The sequence below is a fragment of the Macaca fascicularis genome, chromosome 13 (assembly GCF_037993035.2).
Source record: "Macaca fascicularis isolate 582-1 chromosome 13, T2T-MFA8v1.1".
Lineage (NCBI taxonomy): Eukaryota > Metazoa > Chordata > Mammalia > Primates > Cercopithecidae > Macaca > Macaca fascicularis.
The window spans coordinates 112,217,837-112,232,468 of NC_088387.1; the positions used below are offsets into that span (position 1 = coordinate 112,217,837).

Sequence of the window (14,632 nt, forward strand, 5' to 3'; positions counted from 1 at the left end):
ATATATGATCTTTTTGAAGTAGCCTCTTTCTTTCTGGATCCACTTGAACTTTATGTCCCTTTAAAGTCACACACAAAAAACTCACATGGAGACAATGTGTCTTTTAAAAAACTGCACTAAGATTTCACTTAGTTTGTCTTAGCCACATGATTCAGCAAGTCATTCTTCCTTGCTAGACCAAGTTCCCTTTCCTTGGATTATCAGAAGATCAGACTAAATTATTTTTAAGGAGCATACCAGTTTTAAAATTCTAAATGGTTTGGTTCTCATTTTTACCTGATTGTGATGCTTTGCTGACGGGGAAAGGTTTTCGAGTGTGGATGTCAGACTGAGACTCCGCTCCACTTTCAAGAAAAGGAGGACAGCTGACATCGCTTAGCAGCTCAGGCTCACTAGCCCAGTCTGAATGACTTAGATTATCTTCTAATACCTGTTTGCAAAATAATATAAATAAAATCATTGCATAACAGTTTTAAACAGTTAATTTCTGTGAACTTAAAACAACTCCAGACTATCACAAACACCCTAAAAGAAACCACTCCTAGAGAAGTGCAACTGTCTGCCAAGTCCCTTTACTTCTGAAACATGTTCCTGACAGCTCCCAGCAGTGCTTCTTGGAGAAGAGTCACAGACAAGGATGGGCAAGGAAACCGCTGCCAGCCCTGCCATCAGGTCTCCTTCTTCCATGAACATCTCTCCTACAGCACTAGTATCTTCACCACTGAAAACACTGCACATCAATGACTCCACACACGCTGGCTGGCTCCTTTTTACCAAACCTACCTGGGAAATTTTTGCTTGGTATCTTTGTTAACTCTGGTTCTCCCGCCTGAACTATCATCCCTTTTCCTCCCTCTAACTCATTACTTACTCATCATGCCATCTTTCCAACCCACTCTTCAGTGATTTCTCCTTTCCTTGAACTTCTATAGCACATATGATTTGTAACATGTAATCAACAAGGATATACTATCTTATACTACTGTTTAACTGTTCACACATGTACTGTTGAAATGAGTGTCCCTAAAAAGGTCAGCTACCTAAATACCTCATCAGCTGACATTACCTAGGTAAACCGATCGCAGTCAAAAAGCCATGATTTTCAACCCTGCAGGCCAATAAACTTGATCTTATTACAGGAAGATAAGACTCCTGGTAAAGAGGCTCACAAGACAATGAAGCAAAAAAAAAAAAAAAAAAAAAAACACTCAGAATGAAATAAGATGCTTGTGTCCTCTGGCAAACATATCCCCTCCCCACAGGGAAGACCCATGAGAAGGAGGCTACACCAGGAAGCTGGCTGATGAGCATGAACACACTGAGAAAACTTCCACAGGTTCCCACAGGTAACTACTGCCAGCAACTCTACCACATACTCTGCCTCCGCCTGATTCTTCTGGATGATTCAAACTCCTGTCTAAAGCCAGTTTCTCTATTTGCACACATGATCCCACCTCTCTGTATATTCAAAGATATCTGTTCAAAGATTCACATCAACTCTTTCTCTCCATCGCAAATTTTTCTTCTCTCCTGCATCATTCCTATCACTACACAAATATGCTACCATTTATCCCACTTTTTAAAAGCTCTCCCTTGACCCTAGCAACCATGGAATTTCTTTGTACTTGTTGCAGCAAAATGCCTTGAAAAAGTCCAGATTTGTTGTCTCCAATTTCTCTCCTTTCAGTCTACCTTATATTCCATTCCAATTAAGGTTTTGATCCCACTGCTCCACTAACCACTTTGCAGCCCTCTTCCTTCTTGACCTAGTGACAGCATTTATCACAGCTGGATCACTGTTCTCTTCTTGAAACACTTTGTTCCCTTGGTCTCCAGAGTGCTCATTCTCTCAGCTGTCCTCTTACTTCACATTGTTCCTAAGAATTTTTTTGCCGGTTCCTTTTTTATCCCAAACATCTTAACCCTAGAATAACCTAGAGCTAAGTTATTGGTCCTCTCTCTGTCTTCACACCTTGGTGATGTCATCTGGTCTTATGGTTTTAAATACTAGCTACTATCTTCAAATCGTAAAATGTACCCCCCATACCACATTTTAACATCCTAGAAATTGAGATTTATCTTACAATCACTGGCATGTCACAACTGAATTTGCAGCACTCTTTTCTTTCTTAGCAGTACTTAAAATAATGGTGTATCTTACAAACAATGGCATGTTAAGATTTCATGATTATAATATAAACTAACAGCTTCAAAATTTATGTCTCCAGCCCAGACCTCTCTCCCGAACTGCAGACTTTTATATCTAACTGCATACTTGAAATTTCCTCTTGGATGCTGCTATGGTTTGGCTCTGTGTTCCCACCCAAATCTCTTGAATTGTAATCCCCACGTCTGGAGGGAGGGACCTAGAGGGAAGTGACTGGATCATGGGGGAAGGTTCCCCCAGGCTGTTCTTGTGATAGTGAGGGAGTTCTCATGAGATCTGATCATTTTAAAAGTGGCAGTTTCCCCTGCACGCTCTCTCTCCCCTGCTGGAAGACATGCCTTGCTTCACCTTTGCTTTCCACCATGATTTAAAAAGTTTCCTGAGGCCCCTGCCATGCAGAACTCTGAGCCCATTAAACCTCTTTTGTTTATAAATTACCCAGTCTCAGGTAGTATCTTTATAGGAGTGTGGAAACAGACTAATACAGGAAATTGGTACCAGAAGTGGAATACCACCATAAAGATACTTGAAAATGTGGAAGCAACTTTGGAACTGGGTAACAAGCAGGGGTTGGAACAGTTTGGAGGGCTCAGAAGAAGACAGGAAGATCAAAGAAGGTTTGAAACTTCCTAGAAACTTGTTGAATGATTGTGATCAAAATGCTGTTAGTGGCCAGGTGTGATGGCTCACGCCTGTAATCTCAGCACTTTGAGAGGTGGAGGTGGGCCTGACCTGAGGTCAGGAGTTCAAGACCAGCCTGACCAACATGGTGAAACCCCATCTCTACTAAAAACACAAAAAAGTAGCTGGACATGGTGGCATGCGTCTGCAGTCCCAGCTACTCAGGAGGCTAAGCCACAAAAATCACTTGAACCCAGAAGGCGGAGGTTGCAGTGAGCCAAGGTGGTGCCACTGCACTCCAGCCTGGGCAACAAAGCAACACTCCATCTCAAAAAAAAAAAAAAAAAAATGCTGATAGTGATATGGACAATGAAGTCCAGGCTGAGGTGGTTTCAGATGGAGATGAGGAACTTATTGGGAACTGGAGTAAAGGTTACTCTTGCTACGCTTTAGCAAAGAGACTGGTGGCATTTTGCCCCTGCCCTAAAGATCTGTAGAACTTTGAAGCTGAGAAAGATGATTCAGGGTATCTGGCGGAAGAAATTTCTGAGCAGCAAAGCATTCAAGAGGTGACCTGGCTGATTCTGAAAGCATTCAGTCATGTGCATTCACAAAGAGATTATCTGAAACTGGAACTTTTATTTAAAAGGGAAGCAGAGCATAAAAGTTTGGAATATTTGCAGCCAGACCACAAGGTAGAAAAGAAAAACCCATTTTCTGGGGAGAAAATTCAAGCCGGCTATAGAAATTTGCGTAAGTAATGAGGAGTGAATGTTAACACTCAAGACAATGGGGAAAATGTCTCCAGGACATGTCAGAGATCTTTGAGACAGCCCCTCCCATCACAGGCCCAGAGGCCTAAGAGGGAAAAATGGTTTTGCAGGCCAGGTCCAGGGCGCAGCTACTTTGTGTAGCCTCAGGATATGGCACCCTGCATCCCAGCCACTCCAGCTCCAGCCATGGCTAAAAGGCACCAAAGTATAGCTCAGGCCATGGCTTCAGAGGGCGCAAGCCTCAGGCTTTGGCAGCTTCCATGTGGTGATGGGCCTGTGGGTGCATAGAAGACAAGAGCTGAGGTTTGGGAACCTCTGCCTAGATTACAGAGGATGAAGGGAAATGCCTGGATGTCCAGGCAGAAGACTGCTGCAGGGGCAGAGCCCTTATGGGGAACCTCTTCTAGGGAAATGTGGGATTGGAGCCCCAACACAGAGTCCCCACTGGGGCTCTGCCTAGTGGAGCTGTGAGAAGAGGGCCACCGTCCTGCAGACCCCAGAATGGTAGATCCACTGACATCTTGCACCATGCGCTTGGAAAGCCGCAGACGGTCAACTCTAGTCCATGAAACTCTGGACCACGTGGCCCCTGCAGAGCCAAAGGAGCAGAGCTGCCCAAGACCTTGTGAGACCACTGCTTGCATCAGCATGCCTGGATGTGAGACATGGAGTCAAAGCTTATTTTGGAGCTTTAAGGTTTAGTGAATGCCCTGCTGGGTTTCAGACTTGTATGGGGCCTGTGGTCCCTTTGTTTTGGCCAATTTATTCCATGGGGATTGGGAACATTTACGCAATGCCTGTAACCTCATTTCATCTTGGAAGTAACTAACTTGTTTTTGATTTTATAGGCTTATAGGTGGAAAGGACTTGCCTTGTCTCAGATGAGACTTTGGACTTGAACTTTTGAGTTAATGAGTTAATATGCTGGAACAAGTTAAGACTTTGGTAGACTGTTGGGAAGGCAAGATTGATTTTGCAATGTGAGAAGGACATGAGATTTGGCAGGGGCCAGGGATGGAATGATATGGTTTGGCTCTGTCCCCAACCAAATTTCTCATCTCGAATTGTAATCTCCACATGTTGTGAGAGGGACCTGGTGAGAGGCGACTGGATCACGGGGGTGGTTTCCCCCATGCTGTTCTCATGATAGTGAGGGAGTTCTCATGCAATCTAATGGTTTTAAAAGTGGCAGTTTCCCTCTGCATGCGCTTTCTCACACACACGCATTCTCTGTCTCTCTCCCTCTCTCTCTCCTGCTGCCATGTAAGACATGCCTTACTTCCCCTATCCTTGGGCCATGATTACATGTTTTCTAGGGCCTCCCCAACCATGTGGAACTGTGAGTCAATTAAACTTCTTTTGTTTAGAAATTGCCCTGTCTCAGGTAGTATTTTTATAGCAGTGTGAAAATGGACTAACACAGATGCTAACAGCTGTCTCAAACTTAACATGTCTAAAACGGAACCCTTGATGTTCCTGGCCCACTTACCCTTCAGTTGATGGCAACTCCTTCCTTCCAGCTGCTCAGGTCAAAAACCTTAGAGTCATCATTGACTCCTATTCCTCTCTTTCTCCCACACCCCACATCCAATCCATCAGGAAATTCTGTTGGCTCTATCTTCAGACTTTATATAGAATCCTATCACTTAACACCTCCAGTTCTACCTCCTGGTCCCAGCCACCATCACTTCTCATCTACACCAGTGCTTCTCAAACTTCAGTGTAGTGTATAGGAAGCACCCAGGGACTTCTTAAAATGCATACCTGCATTCAACTGGTCTTGGTAAGACCTGAAATTCTGCATTTCTTACTCTAGATATCCCATGGTTTACTCTCTCACTTTCTTCATCACTTCAGCTCCCTCATCAGCAAGAGCCTCCATGACCACCTTTTATTAAATAGCACCCTTCCCCACTGTCCCGCTCTCTATGTTTGCTTGTTAATTTGCTGCTTCTGCATATTTTCAGTAATTTACCTCACGAAAGATGATACAGCTCAAAAGTAGGGACCAGGATTCAGAAGCAGGCCTCTTACTGTTCTCAAAACAGTTATATCCAAAGCACTAAGGAAATATTTAATGGATATACCTGAGAAAACTATGCTTCTAATTAAAAGTAATTGTTCCCATTTCCTTTCAAAATTGAAGTAGAAATTATCTTACCAATTCACGTATCAGCTTAATATTTTACTTATTGCTTACTTATTCACTAAGATTTTAGCGAGATGCTAATATTGCTTTACACAAGAAATTACTCAACTCTAGCAAAACCTTTTTTAAAAAAAATCTTAAGTTAACCCCAAAATATTTATATGTCAGTGACCCTGTCCTTCTGGACTGTAACAGAAGCCTCTTAACTGAAAATCCTCTGACAAGCATCATAATCTCAGATACTCAAACTGGTCAGGAACCCATCTTCATCTCTACATCTCAACAGACATGTTTTTTAATCCAACTTTCAGACTTGTGACTTACTGTAGGTTTCCTTCCAGTGGTATAAACTGGGTTCTTACAATATGCCTGCTTGCTCTTCTGAAGGTAGCGCTTCCAAAAATTATGTAAAACGTCATTCTAAGGAGGAAGGGAAATGAGTGGGGGGTGATTCAGGTTATGACGACAAATGTACAGGCACATCTATACCACAGCTCTCTTGTATTTTACATATTACATATAAATTTCCAGTATATGTTTTACGTGGTATTCACAATTTGAGAACAAAATCTTTGGTGTCTGTATGTAGCATCTATCAGAACATGAGTTCCACAAAATGCACATTGGGGATTAATATGTTGAACCAGTGGTTCTCAAGCTTAAGTGTGCATCAGAATCACCTGGAGGGCTGGTTAAGTCTTCCATCTACACGTATTCTTACCTGCTTTTCCTTAAAAAGAATTATAATATCATCATAGTATCAGGTACATGAGAAATGTTGAAAAAATCCTTCTTAATTTTAGATTTTAGAGAAAGACATTAAAATAACCTAGTTGAGTCCTTTTCTTTTGCATATTAGTAAATTAAGGATCAGAGTAGGAAAGCAACTGATACATGACTACACTTTTAGTTAGGGGCAAAGTTGTTACCAGGTTTACTAACCAGTCCCAGGTGAAAGTAAAACTAAACAAAAAACTTTTCCGGCCGGGCAGTGGCTCACTACTGTAATCCCCAGACTTTGGGAGGCTGAGGCAGGAGAAACTGCTTGAGCCCAGGAGTTCAAAACCAGCCTGGGCAACATGGTGAGACCTCATCGCTACAAAAAATCAAAAAGTTAGCCAGGTATGGTGGCACACACCTGTAGTCCCAGCTACTTGGGAGGCTGAGGTGGGAGGATCACTCGAGTCTGGGAGGTTGGGGCTGCAGTGACCCATGATCAGGTCACTGCACTCCAGTCTGGGCAACAGAGCAAGACCCTGTCTCACAAAGAAAAAAAAAACAAACAAAAAGACTCTTCCATTTATTCATCATCTACTAGGTACCAGGCATCCCTTAGCTCCAACACAATACTGTAAGACAGCTATTAGCTTCATTTTACCATTGAAGAAAATGAGTAACTTGTCCAAGATTACCCAGCCGGTAAGTAGAAAAACTATCAATAGGATGTGGAGTCAGTTTTGATTCTGGAGCCTGCGTACATGGCATAATGCCACTCAACTGATGAGGTCTGAACAGTTATGCTCATTGGCTAATTTCAGAAAAATTGTTTTCAGAATTAACCCCTAATGAGGTTGAGCATAAAGTTACATAGGAATAAACCCTGCTACAGCTATACAGTGTAATTATATAAAATTGTTTCTAAACATGTATACACAGAATGACTACGTGAGCAGAAACCAGATCACAAACCCCCACTATCAGCTATCATACCTAATGCAAACACTATTATGGGTAAGCCTCTGTTGCTTCATGCTTCTGAATTTTTAATACTTAACGCCTTTCAGGGTAGGCCCAGCATCCATTTAGGCCATGCATTGGAAGTGTAGTTGTTCTGTTTGGGCTTGCCCCAGCCACCAGTTTGAACAGCAAAGGCTCCTCTACAAATCTTTCCTTGGTGACTGCAGCCCACGTTGATCTTTATCTGTTCTCTTTTTGCCTTTAATATCACTTATGAGGGTCAGGTGCAGTGGCTCACGCCTGTAATCCTAGCACTTTGACAGGCCGAGGTGGGTGGATTGCCTGAGCTCAGGAGTTTGAGCCCACCCTGCGCAACATGGTGAAACCCCATCCCTACTAAAACATAAAAAATTAGCCAGGTGTAGCAGCGTGCGCCCGTAGTCCCAACTACTCGGGAGGCTGAGACAGGAGAATTGCTTGAACACGGGAGGTGGAGGTTGCAGCGAGCCAAGATTGTGCCACTGCACTCCAGCCTAGGCAACGAGAGCAAGACTACCTCTCTTAAAAAAAAAAAAAATTCCCTTATGAGTATATCACCATATAAATTCATGTCTATTCATTTCACATACGCCCAAATGCCTCTCCCCAACTAGGCTGGACCTCTCAACACTTGGTTTCCAATGAAGCATATGAAGCAAGGGAACAACTTGTTGCTAAATAACTCGCTTTTTTTTTTTTTTTGAGATGGAGTCTCGCTCTGTTGCCCAGGCTGGAGTGCAGTGGCCAGATCTCAGCTCACTGCAAGCTCTGCCTCCCGGGTTTACACCATTCTCCTGCCTCAGCCTCACGAGTAGCTGGGACTACAGGCGCCCGCCACCTCGCCCGGCTAGTTTTTTGTATTTTTTTAGAGACGGGGTTTCACCGTGTTCGCCAGGATGGTCTCGATCTCCTGACCTTGTGATCCGCCTGTCTCGGCCTCCCAAAGTGCTGGGATTACAGGCTTGAGCCACCGTGCCCAGCCATAACTGGCTTTTTAAAGGATTCTTTAAATGGCTTTTACTAGATGAACGAATGTGAAATTCAAATAATTGCAGAAATACTACGTTGCTCCAGGAAGGCAGGAAAGTCAAAGTGTGGTCCCCGGACCAGAAGCATCGGTGTCCCATAAGAACTTGTTAGAAATGCACATTCTTGGGCCCTACTCAGACATACTAACTCAGAAATTCAGGGGTTAAGGTCCGGTGATTGGTGTTTTATCAAGCCCTCCAGGTGATTCTGATGCACACTCAGGTGAACGACTGGTTGAGCATATCACTGTCCAAAATGCATTCTGTGGAACTCAAGTCCTGAAAGACGTTATGTACATACACCAAATGACTCTGTTCTCAAATTGTGAATACCACACAGGACATTCCCTGGAAATTAAACAAGCACATTAACACATAAATGGTACTAATAAACTCCCAAAGTTACTTGAGTTTTACTTTGTTTAACCTGTTGTTTCCAAAGTATCTGAAGACTAAAACCTTTAAATTTTTCTTTTGGATGTATTGCTTATTTACATCCTGTAGAATACACTTCCAGAACTGCTAACCTACTAAAAGGTTAAAGCAAAAACATCAGAAAAATTATTCTTCCAGTAGCCCTAGTGTTATTACTGATTTCTCCTTAGTTCCACTCTTAAGTCTTACTGTTCTTTAAACAACAATATGTAAAGCTAACATCTAGTCACAAATGTACTCACCTTTAACTCTGGGCCTATTCCAAGGTTCTTTAAGGCTTCTGCTTGTTGACAAAGAATGTTCTGGAAACCTTCACACACATACCAATCCCAGCCTTTTTCTAAATGACAAATAGCATGTTTTAGCATTTACATTTCTAATTTACAAACTTTAATGCTACTACGGTTACAATTTGTGTTTTACATATTGCGACTTGAAGTTTTCTTTTTTTTTTTTTTTTTTTTAAATTAACCCAGAACTTAGCAGCTTAGCAACTTGAATGTTTTTGTACCACTGAAGAGGGTTTCCATTCTTATATTCTTGTTTCCAACCTGGCAAATGTGTATACAAATGCTGAAACCAAATATTTTGTATAATTTCAGATTTCAAATGTTTTCCATTATCTGTATTTTTCTGAAAATACTAACCTAAGAGGCAGAAAAATGAATAGTCACCACGTTAAAAAAAAAAGTGAAACAAGTTTTTAAAATGTCTGTTTTCCCGAACGATGCCCGGCAGAATCCTAAATGACCAACGATGCCCAGCGGAATCCTAAATGAAAGTACTAAGTTACCGCTTCCACCGCTTTTCTGTTCCAACTCACAAGGGAACGGTGAACTTCTAGTGAATGAATAGACGAATGTCAAGATCTTGTGATACAGGAGTACAGAAAAGGGCAGTAAGAACATTCAAAGAAAATAAAATGCTCAATGGCATTCTGCTTTTCCTGAAATGGTTCTAGGTTATAGGGAGAAAATGAAAGCAAGGTACTAATACTGATTTCAACCTAGGTGCCAAGTGTGTGCTGGGTATTTTAAGTGGGTTATTTTCTTGAATACTCAAAACCACCCTAAGAGACTGTGAAGAAATCTGCCACCACAATAGACAGAGCTACGTGTTTAATGACAACTACGAGCTGAAGGAAAAGTCTATGAAGACCCTTACGTTTTGCCCCTCACCGCTGGACAAATACTGTAACTCTTCCAAAAGCTTGTTATCCGTACTTTTTACACAGAGCTTGAGGTCAGTTACTGACTTCAAGATCTCTTCTCCGCAGAATGCCAGACGACTTCAACTCTTCTCCTTTACCTAAATGTCACAAAGTCTCCCCACCTCTGCTGACTAACCCAATTCCTTCCCAGAAAGGGTCTCAAGTTGTAAGAGTAAAACAGAAAACCCAATAATTCTGAATGGTCCATAAGCTGAGGAAGTTTAAACTCTTCAAGCTACATGCATATATACTCCCTCTTCTTCTTGCATACTGTTCTTAGAAACTGATAAAGTTGTATTTTAAATTTTCAGTCTGTGTTCCTGTTTTCCATAACAGATGGCATTTTATTCTCATTTTACCAATGAAGAAACTAAGGGTGACAAGGTTGATTATAAGACACCTAACACCTAATATAAAGCACCTGAAGTTCCTTAAGAAATGCATGTTTAAACTACACATTTTAACTATTTAAGTAGGTCAAGGCAAAATTAATCGGGTTTCACTCCAATAAAATTTAACAAAAGTTAATCAGGTTTTAGCCTAATAAAAAGTCACTACTAAAGGCTAAACAGAAACATGAGATAGCATTTAGGCATTCACTGTTATTCATCTAAGAATGTTAACGTATTTCATATATTTCATAAACACACACACACAAATAAATATACACATTTTTTAAAATGTGTGTGTATCCTTAAAGCTATCTCATGTAGAAGAGTCCCCATTATCATTACCCGGGTTTCAAACTTGGGGATTTGGTCCTCGGTACTTAGTCAAAAATAAAAACCATCAGTTAGACTTTACCTACGATCCTTCTCAATAATGGTTAATTATATGTACTCACTGGATTAATGAAAGACTTTACCTTTCAAAGCACACTCATGCTGAGGCCATTTTAAGGGAAAATAATTTTCCCAACTTTTAAAAGGATGTGTTCAAAATTCAATACGAGAAATGGATTTCTAGAAGTTGAATATTATATTTAACTCACCTAACAATTCCACGGTTGAATTATTTCAGAAAATAAGCATTTTTTCTATAAAAGTACAGGAAATCATATTCACCACAATGAATAACAAACATAGGCCAGAAGAACGTATGCCAGTAGATAAAATCTGGCATTTTCTCTAGAATCTACTTAAAATTCCATTCCATGTCCTCACCATGAAGGTGAAGATGTGAATAAAGAATGTTAAGCACATGTGAAGAAAGAACTTACCAGAGTTGTTTTTTTTTTTAAGCCCCCGGTTGAGGGCTTTTATTTGGGTATTAGGAATAAGATCAGTGTTTATAACTTCCTGAGATCTCTGCAGGAACAGAAAAAGACCATTAAAAAGATAGTTTTACATCCCCCCAAGCATATTTCCAGGTATTTTCTGGAATGTATAATGAACCAAATTGTGAGTACCAGGATGAAGGATGGTAAAATCTTGGGAAAATTATAAACATTTAACATTCTAGTTAATGTTGATGTTGTTTTTTCATTCAAAATTTCTCAGTAACTAAAACAGTGCCTGGAATACAGCAACCATAAAGTGTTTGTAAAATGAATAAACTTTTATTTTAAATCACTTTTTAACTTTTACAAACCAAGCCAAACCAAAAGTTAAATTTACTCACTTTTTTCTCCACGCAAAATACACTTTGGTATTAAAACAGTTTATGTATTTATTGTAAGTGGTAATGCCTAAACTACAGACAGATTACTTCTGGCCTACTTTTCCATGTCTTTGAATAATACTCTAAAACTGCTTTCATTTCTGAAATTATAAAAGTACATATTACCTTTTATTTTTAATCAAACTTACAGAATTTTAGAATGACTAAAATGGTTGGTATAATTCATACCAGAGTCTTCAATCCTAACTGCTCTCAAGGGCAAGTATCAAAGATTCTGGCTCTCCCACAACTAAAAATAAAGTGTTGAGTCTTTTTTTTAAAATGAGGCCACACTTTATTCCATAAAGTAGAATAAATGTTCCCATTATAGAGGTTTTTTTGTTTTTTTTTTTTTTGAGAGGGAATTTCGCTCTTGTCGCCCAGGCTGGAGTGCAATGACACTATCTCAGCTCACTGCAACCTCTGCCTCCCAGGTTCAAGCAATTCTCCTGCCTCAGCCTCCCGAGTAGCTGGGATCACAGGCATGCGCCACCATGCCTGGCTAATTTTGTATTTTTAGTAGAGACGGGGTTTCTCCATGTTGGTCAGGCTGGTCTCAAACTCCCGACCTCAGGTGATCCACCCACATCGGTCTCCCAAAGTGCTGGGCTTATAGGAGTGAGCCACCGTGCCCAGCCCCCATTATTGAGTCTTAATGCCAGAAGAAAGGTGAGGATTTTTAACCAACAGAGGACAATACTGCTTTTCTAAATGTAGAGATTTGGAATGAAATTTATCTTTAACTCTCCATAAGAATAAAAGATATGTCTCTATCAACAGGAGTTCTGAATTGTAACCTCTCTAATCACAGAAACCATATTCAAAGCAATTTTGGTATACTGGGTTGGCCACACTGAGAACGTAAGACACGTCAAAATAAATACAAAAGCCATTATCTAGCAAAGACAATAAAACTTACGAAGGGTAGCCAGGAAAAAAAGACTTAAAATCTGTACTAGACAAAATGTGAAGGAGCAAAAAACGTGAAAAAGTAAAACATCCAAAACTAGAGCTATAATTAATTAAATTACCAAATGGCTATTACAGAATATTTACAGTCTATAAAAAATGTCTGCAAATGTTTAGATAAAGTAGTTTTCCAAATTGTTATGGCAACAGATTGAACAGTACTCACACATCCCTTTCTCCATTTCATACACAGGAAAAAAGAGACAAATGTAGAGATTACTGGTGATTTTAGCTTTCATCTTCATAATTTCCAAATTTTCTATAGTAAACATGCATTGCTCTTATAATCATAAAAATCTATTAAACTCACACAAGTCTAGCCTATATCTTTTTAAATATCCGTGAAACTCTTGCAAAAATATCTATTGTCTAAATTGAACAGATTTATGACCTTATATATTTTTTTTCCTGGATAAAATATATCAGGATAACATTTTGGTTCCTTTATCAATTCGGAAGTCCTTTCCCAGATTGCAGAGCGTGTCTGGAACTTGAGAGTTACATGCTGAGGAAGAGGGGGCAGTAAAAGGGGCAGAAAAATAAGGCAAGTTGCACCATGACTTCCATTCTTCTAGCTGTAACTGTCTCACTCGTCATTCTCCGCCCACTGTATTTCAGCATCACCATCACCACACTGCTCAGCTCCAGGGAGCCCCAACCACATCATATTCTCACAGTCCATGTGAAGAACATGCCTGGATCACCATAAAGCCGAGAATAACTACTGAAGTTGTGCAACGCATAACTTTTTTTTCCTTTAAGCCTGTTGTCTGAAAGGAAGGCACTGAGCTAGGTTTTTGGTCTTTATAAAGATGTTGTCCATCTTCATGAACTCTACATTCTTGACAAATTACTTCACAGGAGTTGACAGTCTTTCAAATGTGGAGCTAGGTAGTGGTATTAGGATCTTTCAAACTAAAAAATGACTGCAGCAGATTTGATCAAACAGAATCAAACGGAAACTATCAAAACCAGAAATAGAAAAGCAATTAGTTAATGTAGTTCAACTCCTATAAAAATAGTATGTGGACTTCATCTACTAACGGCAAATACTCCATTAGACACAATCTTTCTTCACTGTGTTTACACCTGCACTATAGTACAAAAGCAACAGTAAGTAAAACTGCTAGCTCCTTAATACACACTGAGGGTGAGGACCAAAGTGCATATCTGTCAGGTGCACAATCTGACATACAGACACACACACAAAATATATCTCCACGAAACCATCACTATAATCAAGATAATAAATATCTCCATCACCCCAACAATTTCATCAAGTGAGCACATATCTTTTTAATATTCTGTGTGACTAAATAGGAAGCAGAGATAAGCATTCCAGCTGCAGACTCAAGAACACTGTCTCAAGGAAAAGCACTTGTGTGACAGACTTGCAAGCTCAATTCACCAGTTTTTTCAAGGGAAAATTTTTTTCCTTTTACTCGTTTCATATATTTTGTCCAGGTTTTTCGTTGTTTAGCGGACAAAGTTAAGTCTGGTCTCTGCTACTCCATCTCAGCCAGAAGCAGAAGTCTACAGTTACTTTTATCGTCCCAAATTTGCCTTTCTTAAGCCCGTACGGTGAAGGTAACATTTGTCCCTTCCTGGCTCTGTAGATTTGAGGAAATCCTTTTCCACAGAGGAGAGTCCTGGCCACATTTAGCCCGTCTACTAGCAGACTCTCTACACCCTTGATTATTTTGGTGATGCTGGCCTGCAGGTGTGTTCACCACAATAGGACCTAGCCCTCACAACGTGAAGGTAGCCTCCTTTACCAAGGTTACACAGGACAGTATGACAAGATGGGTAAAATGAACGCTGAAGTCAGAAGACTCATATTCAAGTCCTGGAACTTGGGTAACTTTGGCAAACTCACTCAAATTGTGAGCCCTATCAATAGGCTCT

General features: G+C 40.5%; 1 protein-coding gene across 6 annotated transcripts in view; it reads right to left on the reverse strand.

Moving 5' to 3' along the window:
* Nucleotides 1–14,632, reverse strand: part of TAF1B (TATA-box binding protein associated factor, RNA polymerase I subunit B) — an 83,765-nt gene that overhangs the window by 66,438 nt on the left and 2,695 nt on the right. For all 6 annotated transcript variants that reach the window (XM_045369814.2, XM_065527441.2, XM_065527442.2 and 3 more), the window contains exons 3-6: nt 11,319–11,406; nt 9,132–9,229; nt 6,035–6,130; nt 277–430 (exon numbers count right to left, since the gene is read on the reverse strand). In XM_045369814.2, coding sequence (XP_045225749.2) covers nt 277–430; nt 6,035–6,130; nt 9,132–9,229; nt 11,319–11,406 — 436 coding nt within the window. The remainder of the gene's footprint in view (nt 1–276; nt 431–6,034; nt 6,131–9,131; nt 9,230–11,318; nt 11,407–14,632) is intronic.